Source organism: Crotalus tigris, unplaced genomic scaffold (assembly GCF_016545835.1).
Source record: "Crotalus tigris isolate CLP2741 ecotype Arizona unplaced genomic scaffold, ASM1654583v1 scf7180000024470.1849372, whole genome shotgun sequence".
Lineage (NCBI taxonomy): Eukaryota > Metazoa > Chordata > Lepidosauria > Squamata > Viperidae > Crotalus > Crotalus tigris.
The window spans coordinates 362,667-379,213 of record NW_024100641.1 but is presented as its reverse complement, the minus strand read 5'-3'; the positions used below and the strand labels follow the sequence as shown (position 1 = coordinate 379,213).

Here is a 16,547-nt window from a genome sequence, read left to right as displayed (position 1 = left end):
TGGACCAGCAGTGAGGTGGATGGACTCAATTATAGTGGCAGTGAATACACTGATGGAAGATATGAAGGACTAGGTTGGGGATAGATCATCCTGAAGAAGATCTATCTTTATGGCTGTTAAAAGTCAATACCAACTTGATGACTCATAATTAATGTTCAAGTAGGATCACAATCTTGATATCTTAGGATGCAAATTGGAAATGATACCTTAGGATGCAAATACTTACTATGAGTCCTGATCTCCATAATTGTCAATACGAACTGCCGCTGTAATCCCACAGATGATCAAGGGGATCCCCCCAGCAATCAGGTAGAACCTGGAAAGAAAACCAGAAAACACCATGCAGAATTCATCCTGTGAATTAGAGAGAGTCAGGTGTCTATTGGAGATACAAGAACTAAACTCTAAACTGGATGCAATAATCACAGATTAGGCTCATATAGCATATTGATCTTGAATTAACAAGCAACTTTTGTTTCTACATAACCTTCCTTGCATTTTGCATGAATATTCAACTGGTCCTATTTCCTTGTATTTTTGGTATGAGTTGAGTATGTAAACCATCATAGAAAATTTTGCCAGTTTTATTCTTGTATATTTTGTTCATTTAAGTGCTAATTTTCTCATTTCCTGCCCAGAATCTTAGAATGATTTATAAGGTTTGAGGGGAAAAAAGAAACTGTTATCCCAACAGCATAACAACCTGATTCAAGGAATCAAACAATGATTAAGTTCCCACCACCCAGAGGGTCACTATCTACCGCAACCTTCAGGTGTCTTCCAACAAGTCCTATAGTTCCCACTTCCTTAATACCGTAGCATTGGGCGAGGGGCAGGCTGAGTTGGTTCCCCTTCCTGCTGTTGGGGTGCCTTCCAGATGGATGCCTTGTAGATCACGCGTGCCATCACTGCCATCCACAGAAGAGTAGACAAGGAAGAATAATGGAGAATGATGCCAACCTGGGGATGTGGAGAACAGTCATATTGGAAGTCAATAAGAGTTGCTACAACTTCCAGTACTTCATTTGTGGGATTGTCTATCCCTATACGTCTGAGGAGATATCAATATTATTCAAAGAGTGAGCAAATTAAAAAAAAAAAACTTTTAGATGGGTTTTAGATGTTCCTTAAACTAGGACCATCTGCTTGATGGGTATGGGAATCTCAAAACTCTTGGAGGGTCATCAGTTTCCCAATTTTGCCTCAATGGTAAAGTAGCTAAGGGCTTGTGTGTGGATTTGCCTTCAAATTAGCATCCTCAGCTGCCTGGCAATGTATCTTTTGTAAATTTGGGCTGATCTCTCAAGAAGGTAATCCTGTTAAAGAGTGAAACAGTTTCATAATGGGGATGGTGGTTTTCAGGGTGGAGCATCTGTTCATTTGTTCCTTACCAAACAAATAGGTGGCAACATCTAGGTGGATCTAGAGCAGTGGTTCTCAACCTGTGGGTCGGGACCCCATTTGGGGTCGAATGACCATTTCACGGGGGTTGCTAAACAACGCAGTCCGCCATTTTTTTTCCCCTGTTCCTTAGCTGTGCTACTCCCTTTTATTCTATTGGCTTTTGAAAGCCAATAGAATAGACTCTCTTGAATAGAGTCTAATTCTATTGGCTTTCAAAAGCCAATAGGAATTGTCCAGGCTGTCTCTGCCCTGCTGAGCCCGCCAAAAGTCCCATTCTGCAAATGGTGCTGCACCAGTTGAGTAGTCCTCGACTTACGACCGGTTGAGTAGTCCTTGACTTATGACCGGTTGAGGGTCACGGCATTAAAAAGGTTGAGAACCAAGAGATAGTTAGAAAGACAATCGAAGTGGCCAAAGTGTCCCAAAGATGCTTTTTCCAAAAGGCAACTGAGTCAACCTTGAGCCGGTGAGACTTGAACTGCCGAACTACTGGCAGCCTGCAGTCAACAAAAGTAGCCTGCAATACTGCATTCTAACCACTGCACCACCTCGGCTCATGATGAAGAGGCTGGACTAGTTCCATGTTGCAAAGGGAACACTGGTGTGGTCTTGAAGCCATTTTTAGCAACTTCTCAGTGTTCCTTGTGTGTGAAGAAAAGCTCTCAGTGATGTGTCATCTGGCAAAACCTATCAGCCCGCATTAATCATATCCTGCCCTCATAACTCACAGCTTGGCAGACGGCTACGTAGTTGGTGAGAGTGATGCCACCTGCAAACACAGCTGACGTCATGGCGATGTGAAAGCAGAGATTGAGCAGCATATGCCAGCACTTCTGTGCAATATGAATGGTGCTGGGGGGGAAAAAAAAAACAGGGATAAGAAAATTAAGAGATCAAGCAGTAAAGCTTTGCAGGCAAGGGCCTTATAGTCAAGTAAAGGTATCTCTGTTTGAAAGATAAGCAGGTGATGAGAAAGCCCTGAGTTTGACTCTGGTAGGGTGGTGGAGCTGTTATTCAAAGCAGAAAAAACTGGGCTAGTGTTATCACCAAGAAAAAACTGGGAAGTGAGATCTTCTGGAGACATGCTACTGTAGCTACCTGCTCAGCAGTAGGGAGGAGAATTTCAGGCAGCCCCAACCTTCAACTCTAAAAACTCACCTGTGGTTGATGATGTAGATGATGATGGTGGTAAACAGGCACAGGAGCAGGAGAGCTGTGCAACTGTAAATTACAGGATGTAGCACCTCAGTGGGACTCGGTGAGTCATGCGGGAAGTTGCTCAGTTCCTGTATTTGAGAATATGTTTTATTAGTGCATAATATGGGAGGAGGACAGCTTCTATCAAAATCATTCCACGTGCAGCTGAAAGGCGTTATCTGGCCAATGAGCTTTAGCCATTCACTCTGTCTCCGTTGAATCATATGGTTGTTACTTGCGGGAGAATGGGAGGACACAAGTGGTGTCTAATCATTTTGAGATACTGAAAAAAAAGCGTTGCCAATTATAAGGGGCAATGCTCACCTCTGTTTTAAAGCCATTGAGCCAGCACTGTTGGAAAACATTTCTGTGGTCACGTGGCCAGCACGATGTCACAGAGCACTTTTAGCTTCCCATTGAAATGGTACCTATTTATCTACTTGCATCTGCATGCTTTTGAACTGCTAGGTTGGCAGGAGCTGGGGCGAGGATGGGAGCTCACCCCGTCATGTGGAGCTCAGGTCTCAAACCTGGACTGCTGGCTTTCCAGCCAACCAGCCCAACATCTCAACCACTGAGATAATGAAGGAAATGCAAAATATAACTCTAGTAAATAATATTACCATAACAATAATATATGCTAAGTCTTTATAAGTGTCCGTGGAGTAGGAAGGTTAAAACAGGTTTAAACGACTTGGCCTGTTCCAAATAATTGGGGACTACATTTCCTTTTAGCTCTACCCACTTTGACCAGGAGCAAAAGAAACTGGGAGCTCTGGAGGTTATCTACCCTAGGTTGGGAACGAAGGAAGCTACACGCCATTAGGCATGAAGGTGGGAAACTGCCTGCAAGATCTTTAAGGAATGCATATAAAAAGGGGAAGTGGTTTTTCTTGCTTTGCTGGAAGAGAATTTGGCAAAAGTTTATGTGACGTAACCAAGGGCTAAACAAAAAGGTAATAGATCAGAGTGCCATACGCCATCTCCTGCCTTACCATCAGCACAGCAGTGTTGCTGAGATGTCGGCAGCTCACAGTCGTGAAGTTGGTTTCCTGAAGGATCAGCTGGCAACCTTCTGCTCTCCAGCCACCATAACCACCCAGAATGTCAAAGTCCCAGAAAGCGGCTGTGCGATCTGTGCCCTTGTCCAAATGCCGCAACGATATGATGACTGGCTCGGTGAGATTGCTTACGCCACAGCCATCTGAGGGGAGGCAGAACCAGGGGTTTAATCAAAATGCAGTTAATTTAAGTGCTCAGAACTCACTTCAGTAGGTGCTTGTTTGCTCAAATAGGGTTTCCCTAGCTGGGTTAGGAGATCTTTTTTCAGGATCAGGACCCTTTCCTCACAGCCTAAGAGTTGCTTAAATAAATTCCACAGAGCTACTGCTCAGACAAGGGAAAGCAAATCATGTTTGAGTCTTCTGATTAACAACGACAACCATATAAAGCGCCAGCCGTTAGCGTCAACTTTATTTCCAAGGATGTCACACACAAGCCGTAGGGTATTGTAGAAAAATGGAAAATGACGATGCTTATGTGTTCTTCATTAGGAAGTGTGTCTACAAGGATGGAAAAGAGCATTCTAAGGGAGTGGGAATATCTCCACCTTGGTGGACCTTTGGGGGGTCCCAAAGGTGTTTTTCCAAAAGGCAACTGGATTTTCTTGGGTTTTTTTTTTTCCTTGACAACGTTTTGCTTCTCATCCAGGAAACTTCATCAGTTCTGAAGAATGAAATGTTGTCAAGGAAAAAAACCCAAGAAAGTCCAGTTGCCTTTCGGAAAAACACCTTTGCGACAACCGTGACATGGATGATTGAGAATTTCCACAGACATTCACCTTCTGGTGGACAAGAATTCCAGACCGGCCTCACTAACTCTGACCGTTGATTTGTTCCCAGGCAATCCATCCCACAACAGCTGTCTTATGAGCATCTCCATGCCCTGGTCCCAAGTTTCCCAATGAAACTGCCAGCCGCACGGTTCCTCCGTGCACTGGGGGTAGGGTCTCTCCTGTCCTTCTCTGCCACAGCAACCGGGGTCTCTTACCTGTGCTTGCATAGATCACTGGGGTGGCCACGCTGCGTCGCTTGCCATCATCGGCGAGGTGTGAAGAATTTCCAGTGCTGCAGAAAAGTTTCCCATTGCGGAACACCAGGAACTGAAGCTTACACCTGATGGGCACAGGCTGGTGGGGAGCTGGTGGGGAGAAGAGGCCCAGAGGCAGCTGAATGGAGGCCAGAGCAATGCTGTTCTAATGAGAAGAGGAATGAAGAAAGCTAAAGATGGGGCCAAGCCAAACTCTTGCAGCCCTTCCCATAGTTAACCCCCATCTCCTCTCCATCCCAAAAGGGCTAGAGACACACACAGTCAAAACACACTGACACACCCAAACAAAATGAATAACAGAATAGAGTTGAAAGGAAAGAGTTGGTTCTAGTCCAACCCCCTGCAGGAGACCCTATATACCATTGTGGACAAATGGCTGTCCAATCTCTTCTTTAAAACCTCCAGTGATGGAGCATCCACAACCTCTGGAGGTAGACTGTTCCATTGGTTGTATTGTTCTCACTGTCAGGAAATTTCTTCTTAGTTTTGGGTTGCTTCTCTCTTTGGTTAGTTTCCAGCAATTGCTTCTTGTCTTGCCTTCTGGTGCTTTGGAGAATAGGTTGACTTCCTCCTCCTCATCCTCTTACTCCGTCACCTCTCCAATGATTGAGATATGTCAATGAGTTTATCGGACATGTCTATAATGTTTTCCAGGCTGCTCTGGTTCTTATGCCTTCCATTCTGATATGAAAAACCTAGCAATATATGGAGCTTGCCTAAATGGAAAAGCTACATGCCATTTCCTCAATTTAAGCCCCATCATCACCTATTGCTATGCCAGAGATAAGAAGTACCTCCTCCATCCTATTACATTCATCCACCAGAAACCTTTCTTCTCCATCCCATCTCACCTTGATGTGGAAACTGGCCAAGGAGATGTTTGGTCGGCCTGTAGCACAACGGAACTTCAGCTGCTGGTCTGACAAGGATTCAGAAAACTGCTCCTGTCGCAGAGAACGGCTACCGAGATTCTCGCGCTTCTGAAAAGCCATGCAGCTCATGCCCAGGTAACTTTCTGGCATGATAAGGTAGGCTTCAAAGGCGATGTTCCTGGAGTTCTGCATAAACAAAGGCAAGAGCTTTGTGAAACCAAACTAGCCTTCTAGATACAGCCAATCCCATATGGGTCATCTATACTACATCAGCCATTCACTTTTTGTCTTAGTCTGAAGTCTCTAGTTTTTTATACCTGCTATCCAGGTTCCTGGACAGATGGACTTTCCTGTGGTAATTTTGTGGGATGTCTTCCCCATATTTGCTGCCCTGATTATGGGCTCTTCTGACAGAAGCAACGACATAAAATCCTCTCCTTCTTTAAGATCTCCTAATAACTTTTACACTGTGGTTGTGTGCTCCTCTGAGATACTACGGAGAGTTTAAAGCAATAGGAACATCGAGGAACCAGACAAGGAACCAAAGGGAGAGAAGGCACAATCATCAGCAAGGAGGACATTTCAGGATGCTTGAGTCTCAACAGCTGTCCAAGAACACCAGCAGCTTCTTGTATATGTTAGTCTCAGCCAACTCATAATCCTTCCCACGGTATAATAATTCTCCTATTTCACCTGTGTTTGTTTTTATTCTTGATTTCTAATTCCTTGCCCCCTCAAAAAACTCCATGTATCTGTAATTTGCATTTTTGGCAGTACCCCACACCTAAGCTTCAGGCTTAGCCTTTTACTCTGCCATTCCTCCCAGCTCACCCACTAGGAGAGCTTGGATCCTTACCACAGCCATATGCTGAGAGTTGGTGCTGATAGCATAAGTCGCAATCTTCTCCAAGGAGTGCACTATGCTGGTACAAGCTTTTTCTTCAATCTGGGCCATCCACAGAACATGGTCATCCACCAGCATCATGTTACTTGCCATCTCCACAATGACGTCGGTCAGCTGGGTGAAAGCAATTTGGGATATAAGAAATCATTGAACATTTCATTCCAGATCAAAGATGTGCTTGTTAGGCCACCTTGTTAGGATTAGTAAAATATAGATGCTAAGATCGTATGGTGGCCACAGACTGCCCATCTTTACTTTAGACTTTCTACATGTTGAGCGTATTTAGCAAAAAATGGAATGTAGACACTCCTTTTCTTTCCTCACCATCATGAATGTGGGAAAATGAGCATATGAGAGTTGGGTCCAAAGGTAAATGCACGTACCTGTTTGATCTGGTCTACGTAACCAGTGAACTTTTCAATCATCTGAGACACATAGATGACATCCATCATATCTGAGAAGTTTGCAGCTTCAGCTGTGTAGACCCGCAACTGGTGGGCTAAGGTTAGTGCATTTGAGGCATTGATGGGCATCTGTCAGCAGATAAATGGAGATAAATGTCAAAGCAGTCTAAGCTCCCTTCCCCACCCCCAAATATCTGACAATGCTTAATTTACAAAATGGGGAGATAGCTGGCTTAAAGCCTGCTTAGCTGCAGGGTTAAGTTTTCCGTCAGTTCTCCAATCTCAATGAAGTAGAATATAAAAGGAAAGAGTCACCACTTTTGAGAGAAGGACTGAGATCTGCCAATGCAGATGCCACCCTGTGAGTGTTCAAAGGATGTAGTCAAAGTGAAGTAATGACGATGATCAGGCCAGCCCAGTCAAGTGTGGTCTGCTATAATTTGGAGGGCTGCAAGAAAGGGGCTCATGCACCCTGTGGTGTCATGTGGACCACATTGTACAGGCGGATGGACAAATAGGAGACATGGAATCTGTTGGGATTTCACTCTTGGTTAAAGAGGATTACATGGTGAGAAAGAGACATACCCAAAAAATAATACAATGTGGAAAGCTATGGCGTTAAACAATGAAGTATAGGGGAAGCTATCTAGAGAAGTTGTGACTTAATAGTACTGCTAAACATGTAAAAAAAAAAAAATCACAGAAAGGAGTAAGTGGGTTAATGCAGTGCTGACATGGACCAGATGGATTTCTAAATCTCAGGTAGGTTAAGAGTAAATTCATACATAGCCAGCAGTGGAAAGGGCTCTCCACGTGCTTCAAAGCGTTCACTTTGTCATTTTGTTTTGTATCCCATGAGCCACTCCAGAAAACAATCTCCTTCTTGGAATGAACCAGCAAGTCTTGGACAAAACTTGTGGACATTTCTAGCTGCACTTTCTGAGTTGGTCTGCCTACCGTAGTAGCTGCGAAATGCTCAGAGTTAACCAGATGGAAACAAAGAGGAATGAGCCCTTATTGTCCTACTCACCAGCACAAAGGTGTAGAGCACACGGGTGATATCATTGGTATACAAGCAGTGTGAATAGTCCCCTTCCTCCCAGCGGCCTGTGCGGTCACAGTGCCTCCATGCCTGCTTTTCATGGCCAGAGACTGCATTCCCAGAAGTGAAGGGATACTGGAGGCAGGATTGATAAGCAGTGATGCCAGCCAAGGTCCGGGGCCACCTAGCACCAAAGAGGAGAAGACCACTTATGTCCATCTAATCTAATGCTGAGGTTAGATAGATCCCAGAAAAAATGGCTTATGGAATCAACCAAGGGAAAGTGAAGGAATTATGGAGGGTGGCATTAGAAGGCTGGAAAGTAGGGATAAGGTGGGGGGGAGGGTGCAACTTTAAAGATAATAAGGCTCTAACATGTGTGTGTGGGGGGAAATTCCATTGCTTCAGCTTAGGGCTGGGAAACATAGGAAGATGTCAAATGCCAATTATTTTATGGAGTGATTTATTTGCCTCTTGGAACACTCTCCTTGGCTCAGCAGCTTCAACATCTGGATCGGAGGATTTTGAGGCCGCTTCCCTCTCATGCCAGCAGTAACAGCTGGATGAATTGAGCAAAGGCAAATGGAGATCAGAGACCCTCCCCCACCGTGGATGCCACCTGTCAAAGCAAATTTATTTCTTGTCCCACAGCTCAAGCAAGTTTTACATTTGGTAGGGAAAGAAGACCTTAGCACAGTGGTTGGCAACCTTTTCTTCACCCTGGATCTTCTTTAAATACATTTTGTGACCACAGATCATGGCCACAGACCCCCAAGACTTAATTCAAGATTTAAACATTTTTAAGCATGTCTTTAAGCCTTCATGACCCCCTGTAATGACATTGCACCTGCCCCCAGGGATCCACGGACCACAGATTGAGAACTCTGCCTTAGCACTAACGATCAAATCAGATCAAATGAAAAGCAGATCACTAGTTCTCTCCCTTCATCCTCTAAGAATAATCTTTCCTCCAGCAACCCCTTCCCCCCCCCCACAAAAAAGAAAAGAGCATTTGAATATATTGGCCAGCAGCTCATGAATCTTATGATGTAACTGACGAACAAGCTAGCACAAATCAGACACATAATTCCTTAGCTGTTTGGAAGCCAACACTTGGGGGGGGAGGGGTATGGGAGCTGTGCTGCTGATTGATGTAGCAGGGGAAGGGGTTTTTCTCCCACAATATGTTTATAATAAGCACCAAGACCCTTAAGGAGCATCTCTCCCATTCTCAAATGAGGCAAGAAGGACTTTTGGAGTTGGGGAGAGAATATTTTCATGTGGAAGCTTAGAGCAAGGAGCTGTGATTTTAATTTTACAAAACAGGTTCCCCCAAACCACGGCAGTAGCACCCCGAGGCTAACAAGAGCAGATCAATATATTCGGCCTTCTTGATGGGACTTTTGGCATGCAGTGGTTCAGTTAAAAGGTTTGCCAAGCTCTTGGAATCTTGTTTTTTTTTCCCCCTCTGGAATTGTGAAAGGTAAGGTAAGGTTAGGTAAGGAAAGGAAAGGAAAGGAAAGAGAAAGAGAAAGGAAGGATAGCGTAAGGATAGGGAAGGGAAGGGAAAGGAAAGAAAATATAAATATGCCATCCCTCCACCATTGTATGGAATCCTCACACACACACCCTTTCCGTAGTAAAATAAAACGCAATAAAATAAAATCCAGAAGTTGATTCCTAACCATCTCTTTATTCATCTGGCATTCAATCAGGTTCCCGCCAGGGATTTCCTGAAAAGGAGGAATCTTGCAAAAAAACCAGCTCTTGTGTGCAACAGACCAGGCCTTTGGTCCCCACTGGGATACCCGATTGGGCCACAGATGGGGAAGATCTTCCCACCCTCCACTAGTCTGCTGCTGCTGCAGCAGCTGCTTTTCCCAAGTCTAATCCCAGGCTCTATCCTGCTCATGCAGGCTACGGATGGAAGGAAGGGGGGGGGGAGTTAGAAGACAGGCCCGCTGTTAATTTAAGCCACATTGACTGCACAGTAATTTATATTCCATCAAGACCCCGCCAAGGTTACAGCCGACTCCATGGGCCTTTTTTCTCGTGCCAGAAAAATTCCAACACCTCCTGTTTCTGGAGCCTGTCTGCACTGCCAGAGCGGGCCTCTCAGATGGCCTCCCTTGCAACAGATGCTTAATCATTCCCAGGCTTCAATTGCCAGCGAGATCCCAAATCCCTCGCTGACTTTGCCTTCCCTGGGAGGGGTGGGGGAGCTTTTTTGGCAATAGGATTCAGACAATCCATCAGCAGCTGCTCCTCTAGCCCAGCCCTTGTCCAGCAGGGTTGAAAAGACAGCAGAAGCTCAAAGGAAGCAGCTTCACCTTCCCGTCTTCTCAGTTAAAGAGTGACGGGGGTCTCTCCTACGATGGCAACAAATGCTCTGCTCCTTTTGGAGTTGGTTTCCTGGGAAAAGCCAACTTCGGCTTCGTGGGAGATGCTGGTGAAGGGGTGGCTCCTTCCGATTCCGGCCTTTGCCTGCAATTCTACTGCCAATGCACAAGAGGGCAGAGATGGCAAAAGAGAAGGAGATTCCCTTGAGTTGACGCAAGCAATTTTTGCTAGAAGGATGCCATAAGTAGGCTGGTCCAGATTGAGGTAGCTCTGCTTTCACGACGACGTGCTTCAACTCATGCAGAGATGCTGCTCTACCTTGGCTAAGCTGCTTTCCCAATTGAAAACACTTTATGGCCATGTCAAAGTGCCTCTTTGAACCCATGGCCTCTTTCAAATATTTGCACATAGCCCCAGAGACATAACTCCTTGTACGTGACAGAGGAGGGGAAAAAGTTTACGGTCATCCTTGTTTTTCAGCAAAGTTCTCCATGTGTATAAAACTACAAGCCAAAACTCTTTAGAGTTTGTATGGCTCTTTGTTCTATCTTTTCCTCATTGATCATTTTTCCATGGCTGCAACTAATTAGGAAAAATTGGATTTGCCAGACTCAAGTGTACTGGCTGTTCCCCAGATATTCAGCTTTGGGTTGTTTTTTTTTTTAAATTTCTTGGCTGCGACTCACACTCTTGTTTCGTAAACCTCGAATCTTTCACTCGTTTATCTGTTAGGGGTCCCCAACCCCTGGTCAATGAACCAACACCGGGCCAGAGATATGCCAGAAACGTAAGCCCCAACTGTGGAATGCAGGCAGCACGAAACCTCTCTCCAGGGAACTGGTCTCTGGTGCCCAAAAAGTTGGGGACCGCTGATGTAAGTTATCATTGATTTCAAATGTCCACCCTGTTTTTCTTTAAAAGTTGATTCTCCAGCAACTGAACACATAAAGGGATAGAGCAAAACGAAACCATTCCCTGTTGAGACAATTTCTTCCCACATTGGCCCATGCTAAATGAGTAGAATTCTGGACCAGTCTGGGGAACCCAGATGGTCGGTTCTGCTCGCGATAATAGCTTCTGCCACACTTTGACCCCTACCTGAAGTCTCCACGGTTATTGGTAACCCGCTCCGGTGGGCAGTACGAGGCTGAGGTCTCCAGCACAACGATCTCCACCTTCTTGCTAACGTTGCCCTGGGCAGTGGAGATGGTGCATTCCCATTCACCACTAGCCGAGACATGGATGTTGGACAGGATGAGCTCACTGCAAACAGAGAGTGCTTTTAGAAGAGTACATGGGCTGACAGTCAACCCATGTTGACCAATCCATATTTCCTCTCATTACATCACAGTCTTTACACACAGAATTAGCAATATATAATTGCTGGGAACTGAAGCAGGAACTTTGGAAGAGGTGTGAACATGCCCACTGCATCTCTTAGTGCCTCCTGAAGTACTGCCTTTCTCTAGGCTTACAGGGAGCCACATAATCCCAGGAATATACGCATTTGATTTAGAAGGCATCAACAGATCCTACTGCATGGCTAATTAAAATGCCTACTTTCCTATCATGGTTGTGCAGGAGAAGGCATGGTTACTTTAAGGAGGTGATGAGACCTGTGGAAAGCATGCATCCATCTTTTCCAAAACATTTTTTATATTCTTGATCCAACAGAATCCTATTCTATATCCCATCCTAACAGAAAAGTTTTCAGAGTTTGATACAGAACAGATTTATTAGCAGCATTCAAGTAAGATTAATTAATTAATTAATTAATTATAATGTCATACAGATCACCCAAACCTACAGGTATTTCCTTTGTAATGCCCTATAGAGGTCTTTAAACATGGGGGAGGGTATACAGTATTTATTGGGGGGGTTGGAAGTGACCAGAGAGAATTCCAAAGTGAAGCCAAAGACAGAAATCTACTAAGTTATTTTCCCGTTAATAGATTTATTTACTGCCTTCTGGGTGAGTAGGATAAAAAGAACTACATACATATTTAAACATAAAAGAATAATGCATTCAAATATCTGCAAATGCCTGAAGGAATAAGCTTTGAAAAGATAGCTGTGTTGGCACTGGGCAAATCAGTTTGGGTGGGAATTCCAGAACAGAGTGCCACCACCAAGAAGGCAGCCACCAGTCTTCTTTCCAGGATCTTTTGCTTGGAATCAAGTCAAACCCAACTACAAAAAAGTGAGCTAAATGGTTATATGTCCATCCCTGAAGTTATTGCTTATGTGTGAATCAACAAGACATTCTTTCTAAACCTTAGTTCTTACTGGTATTAGTCAAAATCAATTCACCCAATGACTGTGTTGGTGGAAATCAACCTGCCCAATGCTAGACCAAAGACTGGAAACAACCAGGAAACAACTTTTCCCTCTTTGACCCACCCAGCTCATCCTCTAGCTCAGACATATCAAACACAAGGCCCGGGGGCTGGATACGGCCCGCGAAGTGGTTTCATGTGGCCCGCGAAGCCATCCTGGAAACAGTGAGGGAACAGCCCCCACTGCCTTGGCCCTGGCCCAGGCCGGCCGGGAGCCCATGTACAATTTTGTGGTGGCTATCTATGCTGAAATGCATTCAGTCTTAGCTCCACAAGGCCATCTGGAAACAGCGAGGAACCGCCCCTGCCGCATCGGCCTTGCCCCCTGGGTGCATGCTGGGGAGGTGTCACCCTTTGTGAGGAATGAAGAAATGGACCATGCCTCCTGCCAGAGACCCTCAGATCTGTCCCACTCCTGCCCAGGCCCCTACAGGCCCCCTTGACGTGAACGATGTAGAGCTGGCCATGCCCCCCCAGCAGGCCACACCCACTCCATCCACGCCCACCCAGTAGGCGCCCCCCCACCCTCCCCAGGGCAATTGGAATGCTGATGCAGCCCTCAATGAAATTGAGTTTGACACCCCTGCCCTAGTACCTTGTGATTAAAGTGCAATCGTGAACGAGGCTGTCCTCTAAGATGATGCCGCTAGGTTCATCTTCTTGTACCAGTGCATGGTTGTGATACCAGAGGATGTGTGTGCTGTTGTCCAGATAGGTGGCTGAACACTGGAAAGGGAGTCGGTCTCCTTGGAAGACAACTTGCCTCAGGGAGGGGATTAGCTGATGAGTGTGCAGCTCTGGGGATCCTTCTGTGGGTAAAAGAGAGAGAGAGAGAGAGAGAGAGAGAAGACCTTACTTAGGCTTTAGAGAAAGGGAGAGAAGAAAGCCTAAATCAGTGGTGTCCTGGACCGTCTCCCTGAAAGCTTCCTATCAAAAGGCCCACTTGGTCAGCAGTCAAAGTCAGTTATGCTCAACCCTTCAAAGAAAAGAAATCAATACATCCAGAAGGAGATACCCAGAACGCTTGTTTATATGTCTACTTGGATTTTTTCTAAGATTTTTTTTTAAATCCTGCTTTTATTATTTCATTAATTCAATGTTCATATGGTTACTGCGCTTAAAAAGGAAAAAGAAAAAGAAAGAAAAGTTGCTAAATTCTAAAGGTAAAAGGTAAAAAAGTAAAGGAGTTCCCGCATATTTTACTCCGCTCGTCATGGCCAACTATGTTCAGTGCTCGTCTTTGTCTCAAGGCCATTGAGCCAGCGCTGTCCGAAGACATCTCCACGGAGCAGTGTTACCTTCCCACCAAAGTGGTACCTTTTCATCTACTTGCATGTGCATACTTTCAAACTGCTAGGTTGGCACCAGCGGGGGTGAGGACGGGAGCTCACCCTGTCGTGTGGAGCTCAGGTCTCAAACCTGGGCTGCCGGCTTGCCAGCCAACGAGCCCAGCATCTTAACCACTGAGCTATCACGCCACCAAATTCTGCATGAAGTCAACATGAAACTGTACGCTGAATGACAGAATGTGTACAGACTGGCCCAAGGATCACACGTTTCCAAAGCTGCCTCTCTGCTTTGCTGCTACACTACTCCACGTCTGCCAAATTTTTGCAAGGTATCTGGGGATTGTACTTTACAGCACTGCTCATCTGAGTGAGATTCTGCTGCTTTTAAGAGCTGCCAGCAAGGAAAAACATCTTTCCATCATGGATGGTGAAGGAGAGCCAGCTACTCAGGCTATACTGTGGGAAAGAAGAGCCATATTGAGGACACCCATCAGCTGAGAGAAGATGACCTCAGGAATTTTTCCCTGCAAGCATCCTAGAGGAATCATGTTGCTTTGCTTGACGTGGGGGCTGGGGGTGAGGTTTTTGGTAAACCACTCTGAAGTTCCCTTGGGATTACAAACTGAAGTAGACACGCTTTACATGTTGAGCTCTCATCTTTCAGTAATCAAACCTGAGAAGATTATCAATTGCAGAGGTTTGCAGCTGACCACCACTCCCTTCATCCCTTCATGGATAACCCATGCTAAGCGGTACTAGCATGCCAACCATCTGTTGAATGAAGGATGGAGTAGAAGAAGGGAGGTATCCCTGAAGGAGAAAGTAGCATTGGACTACTGAACAAATCTCCTGTGCACACCAAGCAAACTCACTCACTCAGGAGGGTGCCTCACCACAGCGCAGTTGACTCTCTCTGATGTTTCGTAGTAGCTTCCCGTGCAAGTGGCTGGGGTAGACACACACCGTCTTATCAGATACCTGGACAAAATGGCTTTTGGACCAGGCTAGGACCCAGCGCAAATGGCAATCACAGGTCAGATATTCATTGGCAAAGTCACTGGAGAACAAGAGAAATACAAATTGAAGAAGAAGTGCCGGTGAGGAATATTTAGACAGGAAAGAGCAGAAAGAGATGCCTGTCCACCCCTGGAGAACAAAAAATAAAATTTAAAAAAATTCTAGAAAGTTCTAGCATCTTGAGGTAGCACAGTGAACATGGAGGAACCTTGTCCATAGCTGGGTGATGGCTTGGTCTATTCTCCCCAGAAGGCTTCGAAGAGGAAGACAATGTGTCTGAGCATGGCTTTCCATGCAGACTCAGAGGTCCCACCAACCCCAGCATTAATCACTTCAAAAAGTTAACTGCTTCCTCTCTGCTGTTTCCTTTGACCAACAAAAGGAAAAATACTTACAGAACTTTCAGAGACAGCAACTCATCAAAGACTCCACTATGGAGGGTGGCAAAGATATTTCCTGATATGTTCCTGTCAAAGAGATGATAGCAAAACAAGATAAAACTTATGGGATCAGACCAAGAGGTCAACCTAAGTTCAGATTCATCGTGCTTCAGAGAAGTCTTTAGATGGTAGGAATCTTATCCTCTTTGCAACTCGTACTTAGAGAGAAAAACATCCTTTCTCTGAATATCACAGCTCCACAGAGCCCTCAAAGCAAATGATGGTATATATTTTTTTACTAATTAAAGTCAATTACCCTCACTTCATCTTTTGGCTATGGATTCCATAAATTTACTGTGAACAAAGGAATGCAATAGAGGGTTTAATTTATTTTGGGGGGAGGCAAGAACAGAAGCCATGGCAGGAGACCATACAGCATAAACACGTCCGATTGTTGTTGCTGTTTCTGACTGGAGTTCTCTCCTACAGAATCTATTAGGAGCTTGCAAAGAAGAACAGCACCAACCCAAGACCATCTGCTCTAGGGATGAGAATGTCTATCTGAGCCTCCCTAGGTTGCTCACTCCTATAACAGCTGGCTATAATACAAAACAGAATTACTGCATATAATGCCTGAGCTTCCTACTTTTCTTATTCCCTTCCTATCCCTTGTCCCTCTTGTACCATTTCTTCCTTAATTAGTAAGCCCAAAGACAGGGACTTCTGTCTTTTATTGTTCTGTAAGTTCCTCTAGGAACTTTTCACAGAACGTATAGGTATAAAAGCTAAAAGAAATGACTATAAAATAACCAAGAGATTTGCTGGATCAGACCAAAGGGCCATCTCATCCAGCACCTTCCTGTCCTCTCCAATTGCCAGCAAGCAATCTAAGACAGCCCCAGAAACCCAGGACAGATGTCAGAGCAATAAACCTCTTTCTACTCTTTCCCACAGTAACCCACTGCTTTTATCTTAAGGGTGAATCATCACTATGACTAATAGCTGTAGATACTGTAACTAAGTTTAAGAATTTATCTAAAGAACATCAATAAGTAAAAGTTGCCAAAAGTATTCAATGTTTTTTTTTTTTTTAACTGAAAGACCTAATGAGACTGCAACTGTTGGTATGGGTGGTTGGGTTCATAAATCCATAGATCGCAATCTGAAGTATTTCTTATAAACCCCTCAGCCTCCCCTTTCAAATCTGAGGACTCCTTTACAAAATAAGTTGAAAAGGAATAATGAAAGAAGAG

The 16,547-nt window shown here is 44.8% G+C and overlaps 1 protein-coding gene across 1 annotated transcript in view; it reads right to left on the bottom strand.

Moving 5' to 3' along the window:
* ADGRA2 (adhesion G protein-coupled receptor A2) overlaps positions 1–16,547 on the bottom strand; it is an 88,815-nt gene that overhangs the window by 6,252 nt on the left and 66,016 nt on the right. Inside the window, exons 5-18 of the mRNA XM_039332949.1 lie at positions 15,310–15,381; positions 14,791–14,954; positions 13,204–13,417; positions 11,371–11,535; positions 7,921–8,116; positions 6,870–7,019; positions 6,439–6,600; positions 5,562–5,768; positions 4,651–4,855; positions 3,597–3,805; positions 2,563–2,690; positions 2,133–2,256; positions 815–960; positions 227–316 (exon numbers count right to left, since the gene is read on the bottom strand). Coding sequence (XP_039188883.1) covers positions 227–316; positions 815–960; positions 2,133–2,256; positions 2,563–2,690; positions 3,597–3,805; positions 4,651–4,855; positions 5,562–5,768; positions 6,439–6,600; positions 6,870–7,019; positions 7,921–8,116; positions 11,371–11,535; positions 13,204–13,417; positions 14,791–14,954; positions 15,310–15,381 — 2,232 coding nt within the window. The remainder of the gene's footprint in view (positions 1–226; positions 317–814; positions 961–2,132; positions 2,257–2,562; positions 2,691–3,596; positions 3,806–4,650; positions 4,856–5,561; positions 5,769–6,438; positions 6,601–6,869; positions 7,020–7,920; positions 8,117–11,370; positions 11,536–13,203; positions 13,418–14,790; positions 14,955–15,309; positions 15,382–16,547) is intronic.